Genomic DNA, 21,181 nt, shown 5'->3' on the forward strand with positions numbered 1-21,181 from the left:
AAAGCTCAAGACAAAAATTGAGAATTTTACACAAATCTCATAGTGTTACACAAATCCTTTAATATTTCCAAAATTAAAATTAAATAGCAGGCCCTCACGAAGATACCCTTAATGGGCTGGGCCAAGAAGGCATGGGCTAAAAACCTGAGGTTGGACCTTAATGGGATGGAAACCGACCCGCCTAAATTATCATTTTCAAAATTTTAACTCACGTCCTCTAGTTAAGAGTAGACGCGCACCTTATTCATTCCTTCAATAAAATAGAGATACCCATCGTATATACTAATCAAACTATTTTTTTATGTTATCCTTAATCTTGAATTAGAAGTAATTAACTTAAAGTATTGTCAAAAAGTCAATGATTTGGATTTAGATACTGCTAATTAAAAAAAAGGAAAATTGTATGAAATAACAAACTATTAATTCAAATTAAATGTTATAGCCATAGTTTATTTTAATTGTAATTCGCAGCAAACATACCCTTTTTTTGCCATCTGATTCGATATACAATTAGCTATTTTCGGTATACAATTAGTCATTTTATACATTTCGATATAAAATGTATAAAATGTTTTTTTGTTTGTATAAAGAGAGAGAAAAGTGTATATACAAATACAAATACATATATTTTCGTCTTATACACTTATAATTATACAAATACAGATCTTATTATACAAATTACAATGTATAAATGAATTTATACAAAACTGAACAAATTGTATAAAAATGGATGTTTGTAGCGAGTTATACAAATCAAAAGTCTCATAGCAAACATGAAATTTGCTATGAAGCGCAATTATGCAAACTACAACTATAACATACAAATATGATTTTTATGTTTGCTATATGTGAAAGTTGCTCTTAAAAAAAATAAAGTAAGATAATCTAGTGGGCCATTTTAAAAATTAATTAATTAGGGCATATTCAGCTAATAAAATAGTCGTGCAGACTGCTAATCATTCACGTCATGTGCTAATTAAGTGTACATATATAGCTGACTCTCGTTTGTCTCTATTTTATTTTGGTTTCTTATCCGTATTTAAAACTGACTAATCCTAAAGAACTGTCCGAAAACCTCACTTTGAGAATAAAGTGTTTCGAATATCAAAGACAATTTCATTATGAAGGATGAACTCCAGACTTCTGATTAAAGGATAGAGAATAGCATATGTTTGACACTCTCACATACACCATATTCTTTCGTGGGATTGATCTCAATCTAGTCCGATTTATTATTACACTCGATGGTACTAAATCTCATCATTTTCTACATTTTTCATTTTTTGGAGATTAAACATGTTGCTTGTAGCTCTTTCAATTGTACGTTGTATAATTGAAATTTCTTGAAAACATCTATTGTTTTTCTTTATGGGGTTGAAATTTGCTTTAATCTTCCCGTTGCTACTGCTACAGTTGAGTGATCATTCTCGAAGATGAAATTCATTAGTATTGACTTACTAAATCGAATGGATGATGAGTTCTTAAATGGTTGTTTTGGTGCCCTATAAACATCAAACATTTGTTAAAAGAATGTCAATTTAATATTTTGAATCAATATTTTCATTTAAAATAAAGCAATTAACAGATACATAAAAAAGAAAGAAAAAAAAACAAAATTACAAGACTTGCATCAGTCATCACACAAAATTACAACTTAATTCTCCAAAAACAATTAATTAATCACCTCATGCTTCTCCAGATATAGTTTCTTGTGATGCTTCCTCTAGAGATTTTCCTTTTGACTCTGGCACACAAAATGTACATAACATTCCTAGAGCATTGATACACCCTAGAACAATAAGTGAGTTCTTTATTCCGATACCCGTTGGGTATCCTGCATCAGTTTTCGTTGGATCTTTACTTTGGGCAGCGTATAGGAACCCATACGCTCCCACTATAGCCCCAGCCTTACCTGCAGCTGCTGAAATCCCATGACATGTTGACCGAAGCCTGGCTGGGAAAATCTCAGCCGGGACCACAAATGTAGTCGCGTTAGGCCCAAAATTCGCGAAGAAAAATGTAAATGAGTACATTACGATGAATCCAATACGGTTGGCATCCAACGTCCAATGATGGTAAGGGATGGCGATGGCGAACATGAACACAGTCATGAAGAAGAATCCCATCAATTGGATCGCGAACCTTCCAACAATGTCAATAAACGCCACGGTGAACCAGTACCCTGGCACCGTGCTACAGAGCGCAATTAAGGTTTGCGCTCTGGCAATTTTGTAAACTTCTTGAACAGCATTCATTGTTGGTGCTTTAGGGATCCATCCAACAGCGGAGAACACATCTTTCTGAAACAAATTTTGGCTGTAGAAAGCAATATCTAATAAAAACCATGTGGAACACGTTCCGAATAGGTGCAACCCATGGCGTCTAACGAATTCCCATGAAAACAGACCGAATTGATTAGTTTCATCCCTAGAAATTTGTTCGACTTTTGCTTCATCGCTTTCAATTTCAACTTGTAGTACCCTCCCCATGTCCTGCGCGGCTCTTTTCGCGTCTTTCGCGACTAGATCCGTGTAACGAGCTGTTTCGGGCATTTTCATGCGCCAGTAGTAAGTGAGGGCAGCTGGCAACGATCCAAACATGAGAATTATACGCCAAATGTAATCGGCTTGTGGTACAGTGGATAGAGCAGCATTTTCCGCGAAAGTGGGGGCCTTATACGCGTGATCGAATCCACCTGCTGTGGCAAGTGCAACTATCCCACTGAACAAAATTCCAAACCCTTGCATAGCGAAAACTGCGGCTATGAAGGCACCACGTGTCTTTTTGTTAGCGTATTCAGACATGATCGTGGCGGATAGAGGGTAATCGCCACCAATGCCAAATCAAAGCCAAAACCTAAAAAAACATAGTGTAGTCATAACACTCTTAGGGGTATTACCGAAGGAGAGCCCTGAAGCAACGGAACACACAACCATGAGAACCAAAGTCATACCATAGACCTTTTTTCGTCCCATTTTGTCGCCTAGCCAGCCGAAGAACAGCTGGCCGGCTAGGGTGCCAACAAGAGCAACACCCGTGACGGAGGCCGCGACGACCGGAGGGAGTGTTCCGGGTTTCAAAAGATCCGGTTTGGTGTAGTATAAACGGCCAAGCAATTTAGTGACAAGAGAAATACTAAAGAGATCATAAGCATCAGTAAAAAATCCCATTCCAGCAATAATAATTGCTGTAAAATGGTAAAGTTGAGTTTTGGCCAAATCAAGTGCATTAAGCACTTCTAGATTATTATCCTCCACAGCCATAATGCCTAAATATTGTGCACTTTCTTGATTTTGGTGAAAATTGATGTGTTGACATTTGGGAAAATTGCAACTACTTATAAGGTTTGTTACACTAATACAAAAAGAATAATCTCAAGAATATTATGGGCATATACCTTTATATCATGTCAAGCTCATACTAGCATAACTAAATTTACAATTTTTTACTACAATTTAATTTAGTATTAGTATATATTTAGTCAAGTCTTTGAAGTTGTCTTCAATATGCTGGCAAGTTGTTAATCTTCTGAATTAATGCACAGCATTATCTTTATTTTAACATAAAGTCTTCTTATAGCTTGATATTATATTTGTAAAATACAGTCCTTTCGTAACGTTTATGTGACTATAAATCATTTTATTAAAGTTACTGATAAAAAAATAGATTATAGGTTTAACTCAACTCCTAAAGTTCACTCGAGAGATAAGGATTGTCCAACGGTGTGAGGCTCCATAATTACCATTAGAGAGGTGTGGTAAGATTGTTGATGTATATCTCCACGCTTAATCAGAGGTCTTGTTTGGACTCTGCCACTTCTTTTACACAATGACCTTGAGTAATTATAATTAGCAACAAGGCATAGTTACTTCTCTGATTAAAGATTACCTGGAAAAATAAAATGAATTAAAACGATGTCTTAATTATATTATCTCCAATTATCAATCTCTTTCTTGAAAAATAATTTATAGTTCAATAATAAAAGTCAGAGGCTTGAAGCAATTTTGGTAATTAAATACAATTTGTATAGATATTTGCATTGGCGTGTGCAGTTAGCATTTGCATGGTCGAAAAGTTTGAAAACAAATGGGTTGACACAACAATGGAAAGTCACCATTTGTTGCAAGTTCATTTTGATATATGAAATTTATGTTTCAAATTTAATAAGTTTATTTGAGGAAGATTTAGGTATTAAATTAATTATGTGTTTTACTTATTGAAATTCGGAAAAAGTTTATTCACCTGAACTTCATGTGAAAACGTGTGAAATTCAGCTTAATATGCAGATATTGGACACCAAATAAAAAAAATCCAAAATTGTTAGTGCCCTAAGAAAAATACTTTTAAAACTTATTCTATTAACATGCTAGAAAAACATATCATTAAAAACAAAACGTGAAAGTTACAATTAAATTGTTTTCAAATACATAAGTGATCAATTTTTTTTGAACGGATAAGAAAATGAATCTTAAATTTAACTTGATCTGAAAATCTAGCCCAAGAATAAAAATTATTCAGGTTCGTATAAAAAACAAAATATTAATCACACTAGGCCACCAACCCAACACATTAATCACACTAGACCACCAACCAACCGATCATGGGAGACTTAATCCCAGTGTGAATATCTAGACCATGGATAATATTATAAGATGGGGGTATTTACCTTCAAAGTGTGACCTTGTGAATGCCAAATATTCCTCAGACGTCTTGAATTTTGATGTCTTGTGATCAAAACCAACTTTAGATTTGTATTTTTACTTTTTACTGAAGTTATATATGACCTTAACAAGACCTAAATTCAGACATTTTTTACTTAAATATGCAAACCTATAAATTATGATTATACTTATTGTATTTCAAAATCTACTACTTATTAACCCCTAAATATGCGAGGGGTAGTTTGATAGCTAGTTAAAGTTATGCAGATATTAGTAATATAAGAATCAATTATGATAATTTATGTATAATTTTATGTCAGAATCAATTGTATGTACAGGTTTCACTTATGATAATTTATGTATTGTTTTATGTCAGAATCAATTGTATGTGCAGGTTTCAATTATTCATGTATTACTTATTCCACTTTCAATTTTGCATAAAATAATACTCCCTTTGTCTCTATTACTTGTCCACTTTTTCTTTTTTTAGTTGTCCCTAATTACTTGTCCATTTTGACAAATCAAGAAAGGACAATTTGTTTTACCTATTATACCCTCAATTAATTACTTTGAAAAAGATAGAACTTCTTGAAAATCTTAAGTTTTTAATTCATTCACTTCATAATTAATAGGAGTAAAATGGTAAACTCATTGTGTCAATCGTTGTTTTCTTAATAGGTATGTCAATTCAAAAGTGGGCAAGTAATTAGGAACAAAGGAGTATAAAGATTCTCTTATACTTTATACATGTATTAGTTGCACGAGTTTCTAAATTACAAATTAAGCACCATATTAATTTCATAAATGAATAACTTACCTTCTAATATAATCAACTACCAAACGTGATACGAATTTAATTCATGTATAACTCACCTCCAAAGCAGCTACTAAATTCGGCACGTTTAGACATTTTCGCCTGATGTCAAGGCATATACAGACTAATACAAATTCGTATTGGATAGGGCATATTCAAGGGTACGTAGTATTTTCTATCAAGAATTTTTTTTTGAGCGAAAATTCAAAATCAAGACCTTTGATTAAGAAAAGAGAAATCTCATCATTTACACCACATTCGATAAATAGTGCCACTAGCAATTAATTTGCCTCTATTATTGTGAGATATTTTCTCACATAACATAATTAGTCAAATATCACTCTCTCCACATGCAAATGCTAACCGCGCACGCAAATGGAGATATTTACAAATTGTTAACTATCCAAATTGCGTCAGGCCTCTGACTTTGATTATTAAGTTATAAAATATCTTTCAAGAAAGTGATTGATAATTGGAAATAAGATAAAATAATTCCTTTTTTTTTCATGGTATAATCTTTGATCAAAGAAGTAAACGATGCATTATTGATAATGTATGCTAAGTACTGATTAAGGCCATGGTCCAATTGGAAAGCAACTATACAAAAGAAATATCAAAAGTCTATATGAATATTAAGACACAATTATTGATGAGATATGATGGATCATAGAGAAATGAAAAGAAATTAAAATGATCTCATCGAAAAATGTGATGGAGTGGATGAGTTCCGATCCATATTAATATGGAGGAAGCAAACAACCATTTTTCGGCTGCTAATTAAGTTTTTGTCAGCGTTTCAAAATCACATAGTGTTTATCAATCTTTTAATGTGAAATATGAGATCTTGATTTTAAAAAAATACCCTAGTTATAATACGAATAACTCCAAAAAAAAACTTCTACTTTGAAGTCTATGAATCGTTCTTGGTATTTGAACTAGTGAAGGTTTTAATTCCATAAATCATTACATTTGAAATCATACTTAGATTATGAAAATTTAAACTTTATAAATCATTTCTAGAGTTTGAATTGATTAAAGAATGAACACCATAAATCACTTACGCATGGAGTTTCAAACTCAGAGAAAAATTTTATACCTAACTCCGCGAATTATTTTTGAAATTTGAATCGCTAAAAGTTTCAACTCCACGAATATCTCATCGAGTAATTATAAAAAAGTTAACTACGTGAATTATTTTTTAAATTTGAATTGCTAAAGGTTTCAACTCCACGAATCGCTCATCGAGTTTAAACCTCAAACAAATTTTCAAACTCTAACATATATATTTTATTGGTGTTCCACTACTTGTCAAAGTTTCAAACTCCAGTGCAATATGCAAGAGTTGTTCCATATCTAGTAAGGGGTATTTTTGTCCAAATGTTATTTTCGCCTTAAAAATTGTCTATTTTTCAATAACATTTCTAATGATGGCTGAAATTAACAAGCCTTTCTTTTTAAATGAGTCCATATACCTTCCGCCAAAGCTCTCAAGTTAGAACGCTTAAAATGGAGAATTCCTATTAGGAAGCCTTTTTTTTTTAAATGAGTCTTACATAATACGAATTTGATTTGTAAAAGTTATGAGTTTCGGATATCAGATAGTTACACCATAGAAACATATTTCGTCTGTCTTAATTTGTGTGGCACAATTTGACATAACATAAAATTTACGAAAGAAATGAAGCCTTTTGAAATTTATGGTCTAAAACACTTATTGACCATTTATATGGCAATACATCATTCATTAAGAGTAAATGTATTATTCTTTTTGAGACGGATTAAAAAAAAAGTGTGACACAATTTGAACTGATAAAAGTAATAAACAAAGTGATTTGTTTGGTTGACTTAATATAATAAGATGGAATATCTAAAATATAGATAATGGTGTGCATTTTAAGCTCTCTTATCATAGACAAATTCAACGACAACTACTATATGCTAATACTCAAATGAAAAAATTGCAACGATAGTTATTAATGTCATGCATAACTTAAAATAGTAAGATTGTTGACATGATATAATGGCATATCCCCATATTATTCCGGAGATTATTCTCTCTATGTCTGAAATGGTATTAGTTAAACAAACCTTATAAGTAGTTGCAATTTTCCCTAAGTTTAACCCATTAATTTTCCAAAGGTCACAAAAATTAAGTGCACAATCTTTAAGAAAAAGAAGAAGAAGGTAACTTAAATGTAGTTTTTTCAGTTAATACATGATTAGTTTCTTTTGAATTTTAGCTAGTTCATATAGTAGATGGCATTTCTATTTATGTTACATTATTTCCATATTAGTTTGTTTTAGAAAAAAACAATACATTTTTATATTTATAAATCGTTTAGCTTTAGACTTTTTGTTTTACCTCTAATCATGAGAAACTTTTATACTCACAAATATTACACGTGTTCAATATCACAATTTTTGAAAGTCTTTCTTGCCATCTTAAACCTTTTTTCCATTAAATGTGAAGTTTTGATGTCTAAGTAAGTCAAAATTTTACCAAAAAAAAAAAGTCAAAACGTTACATAATTATAAAATGCACCAGAGAATCAAAGACCTAGATTTACCGAGATAAGATAAATTTCTACCACTAGACCATTGGTGCTTGCTAATTTAACACTATGATTTTAATTTTTATTTCTACTGTTTAAATTCTTCTTTTTTTTGCGAAAAAAAGAACCAAATTGGTCAATTTGGTTAAACTATATATTTTTTTTTAGAAATATTAAGGCTAAAATCGACTTTTTTTTTTGTTCGATTTTGGGTCTTTTCTTAACAGTCATGTTCTTTTTTATGGTTAATTTAATTCCTTTTGATTAATTTTGTGTCTTCAAATGCAGATAATTTTGCACTTTTGGAACAAGTGCACAATATTTAGGCATTATGGCTGTGGAGGATAATAATCTACAAGTGCTTAATGCACTTGATTTGGCCAAAACTCAACTTTACCATTTTACAGCAATTATTATTGCTGGAATGGGATTTTTTACTGATGCTTATGATCTCTTTAGTATTTCTCTTGTCACTAAATTGCTTGGCCGTTTATACTACACCAAACCGGATCTTTTGAAACCCGGAACACTCCCTCCGGTCGTCGCGGCCTCCGTCACGGGTGTTGCTCTTGTTGGCACCCTAGCCGGCCAGCTGTTCTTCGGCTGGCTAGGCGACAAAATGGGACGAAAAAAGGTCTATGGTATGACTTTGGTTCTCATGGTTGTGTGTTCCGTTGCTTCAGGGCTCTCCTTCGGTAATACCCCTAAGAGTGTTATGACTACACTATGTTTTTTTAGGTTTTGGCTTGGATTTGGCATTGGTGGCGATTACCCTCTATCCGCCACGATCATGTCTGAATACGCTAACAAAAAGACACGTGGTGCCTTCATAGCCGCAGTTTTCGCTATGCAAGGGTTTGGAATTTTGTTCAGTGGGATAGTTGCACTTGCCACAGCAGGTGGATTCGATCACGCGTATAAGGCCCCCACTTTCGCGGAAAATGCTGCTCTATCCACTGTACCACAAGCCGATTACATTTGGCGTATAATTCTCATGTTTGGATCGTTGCCAGCTGCCCTCACTTACTACTGGCGCATGAAAATGCCCGAAACAGCTCGTTACACGGCTCTAGTCGCGAAAGACGCGAAAAGAGCCGCGCAGGACATGGGGAGGGTACTACAAGTTGAAATTGAAAGCGATGAAGCAAAAGTCGAACAAATTTCTAGGGATGAAACTAATCAATTCGGTCTGTTTTCATGGGAATTCGTTAGACGCCATGGGTTGCACCTATTCGGAACGTGTTCCACATGGTTTTTATTAGATATTGCTTTCTACAGCCAAAATTTGTTTCAGAAAGATGTGTTCTCCGCTGTTGGATGGATCCCTAAAGCACCAACAATGAATGCTGTTCAAGAAGTTTACAAAATTGCCAGAGCGCAAACCTTAATTGCGCTCTGTAGCACGGTGCCAGGGTACTGGTTCACCGTGGCGTTTATTGACATTGTTGGAAGGTTCGCGATCCAATTGATGGGATTCTTCTTCATGACTGTGTTCATGTTCGCCATCGCCATCCCTTACCATCATTGGACGTTGGATGCCAACCGTATTGGATTCATCGTAATGTACTCATTTACATTTTTCTTCGCGAATTTTGGGCCTAACGCGACTACATTTGTGGTCCCGGCTGAGATTTTCCCAGCCAGGCTTCGGTCAACATGTCATGGGATTTCAGCAGCTGCAGGTAAGGCTGGGGCTATAGTGGGAGCGTATGGGTTCCTATACGCTGCCCAAAGTAAAGATCCAACGAAAACTGATGCAGGATACCCAACGGGTATCGGAATAAAGAACTCACTTATTGTTCTAGGGTGTATCAATGCTCTAGGAATGTTATGTACATTTTGTGTGCCAGAGTCAAAAGGAAAATCTCTGGAGGAAGCATCACAAGAAACTATAACTGGAGAAGCATGAGGTGATCAATTGCTTGGAAAAATCACTTGTATTTTTTTTTCCTTTCTTTTTTATGTTTTTGTTGGTTTAATTTCATTTTTCTTTGTTTTGTGTAAGCTTGTTTGTTGTTATTTTTAATTATTATTTTTTTGTGACCAAGTGTGTTATTGTAATTATTTCACTTCTTTGTGAAATGAAAAATGGTTTTGCTATTTATTTATATTAAATAAATCTGTTTGTAATTGAGTGATATTGACTTGACCTTTCAGTTTTTCTTTTATTTTCCTAAATTTTGTCGACTTATAGGGTTTATTAGTAAAGTACGTAGAACTAAAAATATCAACAATATACACTAGTAGACGGAAAAAAAAATAAAACTAATCAATTATTTACAAGTAGTTGCTTCAATCTTTAATTTTTACTGATCGGTCTAAAATAATTGATTCAATATAAGCTCAAACTATCTTATTAGACATACCTGATACATCCATATCATATATATTGATTTTGTTTATACTTTACGTATCTTATCATCACTAAGAGTTTCCTATAATATATTGAAAAAAATACAATTATATACATGTATTTTTGCTACCAGATACTTTAAAAAGGGGATAGAGATGAGCGAGATTATAGGGAGGGAGATTGTCATGTATCCTAGATACATGCGATCATACTAGATACACACTGAATACAAGTATCTGGAGTGATTTGCATATATGGGATACCAGATAGATAGGAGAGTGACAAGCAAGATGGGAGGAAGGCGGGCGAGATTTGTCTATGTATCCAAGGTATATACGAATCCACTTGAATATAGTGTATCTAGAACAAATTACACTCAATTTTGATCTCTTGTATCTAGAGATACATGTATTTGGATGCACTATAATATGGTAAAATTTGTAATATTATAAACTAAAATGTATCTAATAATTAGCTCCTAAACTAATGGAATTTCTATAAGTTCCCTAAATATAACTCCATAATTTATTACTGGGAAAATTGTATGAAATAGCAAACTATTAATTCAAATTAAATGTTATAGTCATAGTTTATTTTAATTGTAATTTGCAGCAAGCATCCCCTTTTTTTGCAATCTGATTCAGTATACAATTAGCCATTTTCGGTATATAATTAGCCATTTTATACATTTCGATATAAAAATGTATAAAATATGTTTATGTTTGTATAAAGCGAGAGAAAAGTGTGTATACAAATACAAATACATATATTTTCGTCTATACACTTATAATTATACATATACAGATCTTATTAAACAAATTACAATGTATAAATGAATTTATACAAAACTGAACAATTTGTATAAATTGGATGTTTGTAGCGAATTATACAAATCAAAAACTTCATAGTAAACATAAAATTTGTTATGGAGCGCAATTATGCAAACTATAGTTATACATATAAATATGATTTTTATGTTTTCTATATGTGAAAGTTGTTCATTATATTTCTTAAAGCGTCAGGCCCACATGATATACAATGGCCCATTAACTCACGAGATTTGGGCTTGGACCAAGTTTAAGAAACACAGGCCCGTGGACTTATTCTTAAGGTGAAATCTCTTCCAATTTATTTGTGGGCCTAATGACTTGGACCAAAAATAATTAATTTAGATTTACGTCATATAGTTCCACTAAGGTGTAAACCGCGTTTTCTTGGCCGTGGCCGGCCTTCTTTGGAAAAATATCTGGAATTCAGAATTCATTTGTCCAACTAATTTGAATTTATATCTAACAGATCTATTAATTAAGGAGTAAAACACTTCTTATTAAGAAATATTTTATTTCCAAGGCTTGAAGGTTAAAATCAAAATCAAAACTTTTAGTTAAAGATAAAAGGTACATGTCATAGTTGTTAATAATTAATTAAGAGCAAATGAAAAGTTTGAAGTCAAATTATTTTGGATCAAGGAAATAGTATATATTTATGATCAAAAGGCGTGATAGAATGATAAATATTAATTTATATATCCTTAAATAGAAATATTGAGTTTAAGATCCAAGAATGAAGTCTACTTTCTTATAAATGCTAAAATCACCATAATTGACTTTTAATTTTATAATATTAAATTAGTCGAATCAATAAATTCAAATGATTAAAAAAAGTGTTTTTCCAATACCTTAATCACAGTGAAGTTATTGACAATAACATGCCATCATCACTAAAGATCTTCACAAAAAGGAAAATCTACAAACTGGTCTCCAATTAAAGTAGGGTAGAGATTGATGTAAAAAAAAAAAAAATGTTGGATGGACCTGTGATTTATCAAGCACTAAAAGTTACATTAGTATAGTACTATTAATTTTTGTTTTTCATTCCATGTACACATACTTCCTTTGGGACGTCAATTAATATGGATTTATATCATCATTTTAAATGAATTTTGGTCTAACTCATAAGGAAAGGCGATTGCTCAAGTCATATAAGGAGTTCAGGGTTCTCACACTTCACTGATGTGAGATTCATATTTCATTGAACTGTCGCGTGAAACTTTTTGTTCTCATGGCTCGAACTCAGAATCTCTGATTAAAAAAGTGAAGAGATCTTATTCATCCCACCACGACTCTCGGCAATCATCATTACTAGTACTTTTATGATCACTTGAACTCAAAAGTTGTTCCAAATAATCAACACCCAAATCTTCAAACACTACTATATTAACATTATAATTACTCTCATCTTTTACAACTTCCCTACTGATTTTATTTTTCTTGTTCAATTTTTCCTTCCTCATAGAATGTCTCTTCTTAAGAGACACAATAGGTGAACAACCTTCTTCAACATGAAATTTCATTTCATGTAGAGATTCAACAACTCTTTCAACTGAAAAATTCAAGATTGCACTTGTACCCCTCATTGAAAAAGCAGCTTGATCATATGCCAAAGCAGCATCTTCAGCACTATCAAATGTCCCTAACCATACCCTAATTCCATTTCTAGTTGAATCCCTAATCTCCGCCGCGAATTTTCCCCATGGCCGACGCCTAACACCTCTATAATTCTTTTCCTTTGATGAAGGTGTTGACTCGGCCATGGGAGTACTATTTGTTACTAAGGTGGTAGTGTCTGAGTCAACTTGTGCGAGAAGGCCATAGAGCAACATCTCGTCCGAGTCATTTATGTTGAATGGGAGGGAAGAAGTGTTGAAATTGAGATTGTAGAGAAAATTAGAAGAAGAGGAAGAAGAAGAATTATTCATTGTGTTCTCTCTTGGCTTTTTTCTTTTTTCAAGAAAGATTTGAAAAGAAGTAGGTGACTACCTTGGTTTAGTAGTAGTCCATTATGAGGAGAAGTTATTGAGGCTTGATCCTCTTTTTATATCCATATATATAAGTAGGAAGGGCCCACAAAGAAAATCTACATTGGTTATAAATTTGAAAATTTTATACTATCAAATCAAGTAACATTCAATAATACAATTGAATCGTAATCAAAATAAGGTATATTATCTGTTATATTAGAAAAGAATTGACTTAATAACAGAAAAAATATCTTCACACTTTTTGCGTATATATCTCAAAGATGAAATAACAACTTATATTGTATTGTCTATTTTAATTGACCTATTTTAATTAAAATATGAGAGTAAAATAATTTACATTTAATTTCGTCAATTTTGACTAAGAACTCAAATATAAGTTAAAACTCTTTTCTAAGTATTTGGTGTCTTATTTTATCATCACAAGAAAGTAATAAAATAAAATGAAAACTTTATAAGTGAGAAAAAGAACAAAAATAAAAGAGTGACCAAGGAGGATGTTTTGGAATTATTTTATGGCTTCTTGTGATTAATTTTAGAGATAATTAAAATAATGTGCAAAAAGGACACGTGGTCTAATATCAAGGCGGCCAGGTCAAACAAGTCTTGAATGATGACTGCAACCAAGAAGTTTTATTGACTTTTCCTACTATTCTTTTGATAATCAACTTCTAGATCAATATTTTAAAATATTTATCAAACATTTTAATTAGAAGTATCGAACTCGAAGTATACAAATGAAATTATTTTTTATCCAAAGTATTTTATCTCCAACTTAGATGTTTTAGTGAATCAAAATCAGTATGTTGAACCTATAAAATAAATATTGAACATTAGATGATTAAATGAAAAAAACAACAAAGATTTTTAAGTTCTATCCTACTTTAGGGAATTTTGAATGTTTCCCAAACTTAAGCCACCACATCGTATTGTTTGAAAACTTGGGATTTAAAAAAAAAAACAAATTAACTAGAATCTTGAAATTTCAATAGAAGGAAGAATTTAGTCTGAAGAAATCAAAAATTTCGTTAAGGGTATTCAATATTTAATATATTAATTAATATGATCATTTTTAATTAGAAATTTTGAATTTAACTCTTGAATATGAAAAAAGTTGGATAGTGAATGTTTCACCTTTTAAATAGCCTTGTGTGGTCACCAATAACGCAACAAAAGTGGTCCCAATAGGCCAATATAAATAACAAACATCGAATAAAAAATTAAAAAAAATAAAATAATTTTCAACGAAGGACGTTCAACTGACCATTGCTTACATTATAGCTATTAGCCTACTACTAGAGTGACATGATGAATCATCAAATTTGAGTTGCGTGTTTTATATCAATTTGATTTTGTGATGCAATTTCTGGTCCTGAAAGGAAAGAAATCACTTTAGGAGAGATTCATGTGAATCAGTTTAATTAAAGATAAATCATAATTGCTACTTCATAGTTCACATTAATATTTTTCTGGCATTTCATAGGAATAGCCATTAAATTTTTTAAATATATACCACAATAAATTCAAAGTAATTTTACGAGTGTATATATCTGAGAAATATAAGATATACGTAATCTTATTCTTATCTTATAAAATAAAAATTATATCCAATCAACCCTCAACGATTCTCCTTCTTTACTCAAGCTTGAGACCAGCCATATAAGTAAGCTCATATAAACAAAAATATACATATCATGTTGGGTTATTTATATATTATCTAAAAGTAGTATCAAAGAATAAAATGGGAATATGGAGATCTAGTAAAGGATTCATTAACCTTAAGAAAAAAGGGCTATTTGTCATGAAAATGATTTATATTTAAATTGTCCAAATACAGACCCCCTTTGAAAATCAACAAAAAATGAGTATTATAGGAACTCAGGTACCTTTTGATAAAAACTTGTCGGTAATTGATCGATATTTGCATTAAATTAATAAATTAATATATAATACATGTTACTATATATATTTACTATTAGAAGAGTCTAGGATTTACTATCATTGTTCCAATTAAATCATTACAAATGTCCAATACTTACTATATAAAATATATAAGTGGGCCCCACCTCCTTCCACTTAAATAATATTTTTCAACCTTATCATGGTAAAAGTTGAATTTATTATCCTTTTCATTTAATTTCATATGATATTATTTTTTCTATAAAATCATTATATATGTTTTAATAATTTAAATTTCAAAAACATTATAATTTAACTTTAAAGATTTTATTTTATCAAAATCTTGTACATTGAAATATATAGTTATGAATTTAAAATATTTTTAAAATCATATAAAAATTTCAATAACTTCTCAAATTCCATAATATAACACTTAAATACTACATATTATATATTAATTACTATACTATAAATGACTTAAATACTCCATATTATCTATTACAATAATTAACAATTATTTGACACTTTAAATTCTATCAATGCCATATAAATTAGGATAAAAAACCTAACATATAATATTTAAATATATTTAAAAATAATATAAGTAATACTATACATTACATAATTAACATCTTAATTATTTAAAACTTATATAAAAAATTTAATTGACTCTCTAAACTCTATTGGTACCACATAAAATAGATTATATAATAAACATATATTGTTTGAAATTGACGAAAACGAAACAATAAATTACAATAATTAATAAAAAAAATAGTCCACTCCAAAAAATCTATCAATTAACAACATATATTGTTTGAAATTGACGAAAAAGAAACTATAAATTACAATAATTAACAAAATAAATCTCTCGACTCCAACAAATCTATCAATTAATGCCACATAAATTGGGACATCGCAAATAACATATAGTATTAAAAAATTAGGTTCAAAATGTACTAAAAAATACAATAATTAACAACTTAATATATTAAAGAGACATAAAAAAGGGTTAATATTTAAAATTCTGCATGTGTCACATAAATTAGAACAAATACAGTAATAAATATTACTTTCAAAATTATGTTTAAAAAAAGTACTACAAATCACAATAGCTAACAATTTAAAATATTTTTAAAATCATATAAAAATTTCAATAACTTCTCAAATTCCATAATATGACATAAATTTTAAAAAAAAAGTGTTATAAATCATAATAAATAGTACAATATTTAAACTATTTTAAAAGCATTATAAATTGTAATAAATAATACAACAATTTATATTACTTATTACTTAAAATTTAACGACTTAAAAATATTTTTTAAATGTATTAAAATTTTGGTTAATTGTCAAAACTTTACATGTGCCACATAAATTGGGACATGGACAGTCACACATATTCTTTTTAAAAAATTACATTAAAAGTATTCTATCAATTAACAACATATATTGTTTGAAATTGACGAAAAAGAAACTATAAATTACAATAATTAACAAAATAAATCTCTCGACTCCAACAAATCTATCAATTAATGCCACATAAATTGGGACATGGCAAATAACATATATTATTAAAAAATTAGGTTCAAAATGTACTATAAAATACAATAATTAACAACTTAATATGTTAAAGAGACATATAAAAAAGGGTTAATATTTGAAATTCTGCATGTGCCCCATAAATTAGAACAAATAGAGTAATAAATATTATTTTCAAAATTATGTAAAAAAAAGTACTACAAATCACAATAGCTAACAATTTAAAATATTTTTAAAATCATATAAAAATTTCAATAACTTCTCAAATTCCATAATATAACACTTAAATACTACATATTATATATTAATTATACTATACTATAAATGACTTAAATACTCCATATTATCTATTACAATAATTAACAATTATTTGACACTTTAAATTCTATCAATGCCATATAAATTAGGATAAAAAACCTAACATATAATATTTAAATATATTTAAAAATAATATAAGTAATACTATACATTACAATAATTAACAGCTTAATTATTTAAAACTTATATACAAAATTTAATTGACTCTCTAAATTCTATTGGTACCACATAAAATGGATTATATGATAAACATATATTGTTTGAAATTGACGAAAAAGAAACAATAAATTACAATAATTAATAAAAAAAATAGTCGACGAAATTGACGAAAAACAAATTATAAATTACAATAATTAACAAAATAAATCTCTCGACTCCAACAAATCTATCAATTAATGCCACATAAATTGGGACATGGCAAATAACATATATTATTAAAAAATTAGGTTCAAAATGTACTATAAAATACAATAATTAACAACTTAATATATTAAAGAGACATATAAAAAAGGGTTAATATTTGAAATTCTGCATCTGCCACATAAATTAGAACAAATAGATTAATAAATATTATTTTCAAAATTATGTTAAAAAAAGTACTACAAATCACAATAGCTAACAATTTAAAATATTTTTAAAATCATATAAAAATTTCAATAACTTCTCAAATTCCATAATATGACATAAATTTTAAAAAAAAGTGTTATAAATCATAATAAATAGTACAATATTTAAACTACTTTAAAAGTATTATAAATTGTAATAAATAATACAACAATTTAAATTACTTATTACTTAAAATTTAACGACTTAAAAATATTTTTTTAAATGTATTAAAATTTTGGTTAATTGTCAAAACTTTACATGTGCCACATAAATTGGGACATGGAGAGTCACACATATTTTTTTAAAAAAATTACATTAAAAGTATTCTATCAATTAACAACATATATTGTTTGAAATTGATGGAAAAAAAAAACTATAAATTACAATAATTAACAAAATAAATCTCTCGACTCCAACAAATCTATCAATTAATGCCACATAAATTGGGACATGGCAAATAACATATATATTATTAAAAAATTAGGTTCAAAATGTACAATAAAATACAATAATTAACAACTTAATATATTAAAGAGACATATAAAAAATGCTTAATATTTGAAATTCTGCGTGTGGCACATAAATTAGAACAAACAGAGTAATAAATATTATTTTCAAAATTATGTTAAAAAAAAGTACTACAAATCACAATAGCTAAAAATTTAAAATATTTTTAAAATCATATAAAAATTTCAATAACTTCTCAAATTCCATAATATGACATAAATTAAAATAAAAAAATATATATATTGGGCCCCGTGCTGGCACGGGGTCCTATATCTAGTTTATATATAAATTTCTTGAATTTTACTTAGTTATAGATAAATAATAATTATATATATTACTATGTTTTTAAAATTATTAATTATAATAAGTTAATATAATTATTTTCAACAAAAACATTGAGTTGAATAATTTTTTAGCTCAAACTCCACATTAAATGAATATTGCACCTTGATGCTGACCTCTCGATCTAAGCAAGCTCAAATTAGGCCATGTTAAAAAAAATATTAACTCGATACACTAAATTTTTGTTACGACGATGTGTGGGAAAAATTTAAACCACATTAAATGTATTGTATAATATCAAATTAAAGTAAGTAGTTTTATTATATTTATATGTCTTTACAAAACTACGCACAAAATTAATTTTAAAAAATTGAGTAATTCCCTTCTTATTTAGTCGAGCGCCGCTTTCGTATTGGTTCTTTCTTTTGTTGTATAATCAGTTGCTTTCCCGGCCGTATATTAATTTGAATTTGTATCATATAAGACTTATTTATAAAGATAACTTCCCTCTCGAAAAAAGCGTTGAGGAATTTTTGTAAAGCTCCATGACATGGACTATGGTAAAGAGAAAATATTAGATGTAAGGCAATAAATTAAGTTTACTTCACGTACGATTTGGAGGGCAGGAGGTATACCGATCCTATTAAATTAAGTTTATGTGTACATAATTAGAAGTTATTTCGCTCTAGGCTTTAAATTTGAGACTTTTTTAAAAAAGAATTAAAAGTTTTTTATATGTTTATATAATGAATTTAATATAAAGAAGGGAAAAGGCTCAAATATATGTCATCGAACTTTTAGAAAAGACTTATTTATGTCATTCGTTAAAAATTTGGCTCATTTATGCCATTGTTGTTAAAGAAAAGGCTCATCTATGCCCTTTTTTTTAACTCCGAATTTGCAAAATCATTATTTATACCTCAAACAACGTTTAACACTTTTCAATTGGAGTTTTTGGATCTATATACTCTTTTTTGCTTTTTCTTCCTTAAGAATACAAAGAACATAAACAAGTCTCAAATTATCAACATCTTCAATTCTTCACGAACTCATCTAAAATTTAAATTCTGAATTAGAGTTATATTAATTCTTTGCTTTCAAATTGGAATAAACACATGGAAAAAAATCCCAAATCTCCAACTAGTACTGATTAGTAGTTATCACGAACACAAATACGATATAAAATATTCCAAGCATACACATATGGGCAGCATAATTAGGCAGTTTTCTAGAAAAAAATGATTATAGGTACAAATGTATGTACATTTACTTTTTAATTAAAAATTGACTATATATACAAATGTATTTACATGTACTTTAAAAAAACAATAATTTAGAAGAGTATTTTGAAGTAATGATAAAGTTAAGTTCGAGTCATTAAAGTAATCATTAATATCATTCGTATTAGAATAGAATATTTATATCATGTAGCCCTTACTCAAACTCTATTAACGTAGTGTATTTTGTATTCATGTTACCCCTTTATTGATCGATAACCTAGAATAAAGAGGTATAATTAAAGAAGGAAAATGACATAAAGCTTTGGAAAAATATACAATTGAACGCCGTCATATAATGATAACACATTAAGAACAACAAATAAAATATAAATATAAAAATACAAATTTCCAATAGGCATGATAATGATGATGAATAAAATGCTAACTAGTTAGGTAGATTAAGATGTAACACATTCATGGTACACAGTCTCTTTTATGTCTTTTTTCCAAATTTGTTTAGGAAACTATTAACTTTCCCTTTCAAGCAGCAAATTGTAGTTAACTTTTAATTAATTCAATTAATTAGTTAGGTTTTAGGAATCAGTAGGGTAATTATCCTATAGAAATTAAATGTATTTGCTCTGTGCATATTCGATACTTAAGAGTAATTTTTACTTAATAATCTTGATCCTTATGATATATGACTCAACATATTTATCCTTCTATTAATTTAAATATATGATATTATCTCTTAGTGGATATTAGGGAGAATAGTATTTTTGGTACTTCAATTATTGATAAATTCTAATTTTGATCCTTATGATATATGACTCAACATATTTATCCTTCGATTAATTTAAATATATGATATTGTCCCTTATGTAAGTAAAAATAAAATACGTTAAATTTGAACAATTTTTAAAAGTATATTACTTTCAATTATGGAGTAACAACTAACTAGACAAGTTTTGAATTTTTCATAGGTAATTAAACAGTAAAATAGTTAAGAATTTGAAAATTTTGTGAATACCATAAGCATAAAGATATCAAACGTTTATATTTCAAGTAATTTATCAATAATTGAGGGACTAAGAATGCTATATGGGTACAGACAAAGAAAGAATTCTTCTAATATTGCGGCTATTCTTTCAGAATCTCATCCTGAGACCTATCCTCAACAAAGAAACACTTGATTGCATGATTGGTCCTTCAAATGAGCTAGTCTTTAATTTTTGTTATTAAAAAACAGATTTATGCCTAGTCTGACGTAAGTTCTTTAAGAGTTGACTATAACTTGTCATACTACGATGCAAAAATATAAATTTATGCCTCCGCAAAAAAAAAATGGTCAGCTTCACAAATAAAAATGAAATATCAACACAAAATATGGGCAAAAGTGCAAATGACCCACAAAAAAAGGCAATTGGGCCCCTAATTCAAGTCTTTATGTTTGTGGCAAATCCTCTCATATGGGCAGGCCTTTTCTTTCGCAATTGGGCCTCTTATCTAAGGCGCGAATTTCACTATATATGGGCCATTAACATGCAATGGCCCATGTTACAAATTTCCCTTTTTCCGGTCATCATTTAGATTTTGTCCTTATTTTGCT

General features: G+C 29.4%; 2 protein-coding genes and 1 pseudogene across 2 annotated transcripts; 1 reads left to right on the forward strand and 2 right to left on the reverse strand.

Annotated features, from left to right (window-relative positions):
* Positions 1-1,685: 1,685 nt before the first annotated feature.
* LOC125825991 (low affinity inorganic phosphate transporter 1-like) lies at positions 1,686-3,263 on the reverse strand (annotated as a pseudogene).
* A 4,355-nt stretch (positions 3,264-7,618) lies between these two features.
* Positions 7,619-10,072, forward strand: LOC125825978 (low affinity inorganic phosphate transporter 1-like). Its single transcript, XM_049505267.1, has 2 exons — positions 7,619-7,659; positions 8,316-10,072. The coding sequence occupies exon 2, from the start codon at positions 8,359-8,361 to the stop codon at positions 9,934-9,936; it is 1,578 nt and encodes a 525-aa protein (XP_049361224.1). The 5' UTR covers positions 7,619-7,659; positions 8,316-8,358; the 3' UTR covers positions 9,937-10,072.
* A 2,412-nt stretch (positions 10,073-12,484) lies between these two features.
* On the reverse strand, positions 12,485-13,138 carry LOC125825929 (ethylene-response factor C3-like). The gene has a single exon (XM_049505215.1). It carries the CDS (start codon positions 13,136-13,138, stop codon positions 12,485-12,487), a length of 654 nt encoding a protein of 217 aa, XP_049361172.1.
* Positions 13,139-21,181: the final 8,043 nt, after the last annotated feature.

Source organism: Solanum verrucosum, unplaced genomic scaffold (assembly GCF_900185275.1).
Source record: "Solanum verrucosum unplaced genomic scaffold, falcon-dt-bn FXZP01000161.1, whole genome shotgun sequence".
In the NCBI taxonomy this organism is placed as follows: Eukaryota; Viridiplantae; Streptophyta; class Magnoliopsida; order Solanales; family Solanaceae; genus Solanum; species Solanum verrucosum.

Coding starts and splice junctions, on each gene's coding strand:
- LOC125825978 (XM_049505267.1), top strand. CDS start 8,359: ATGGCTGTGGAGGATAATAATCTACAAGTGCTTAATGCACTTGATTTG.
- LOC125825929 (XM_049505215.1), bottom strand. CDS start 13,138: ATGAATAATTCTTCTTCTTCCTCTTCTTCTAATTTTCTCTACAATCTC.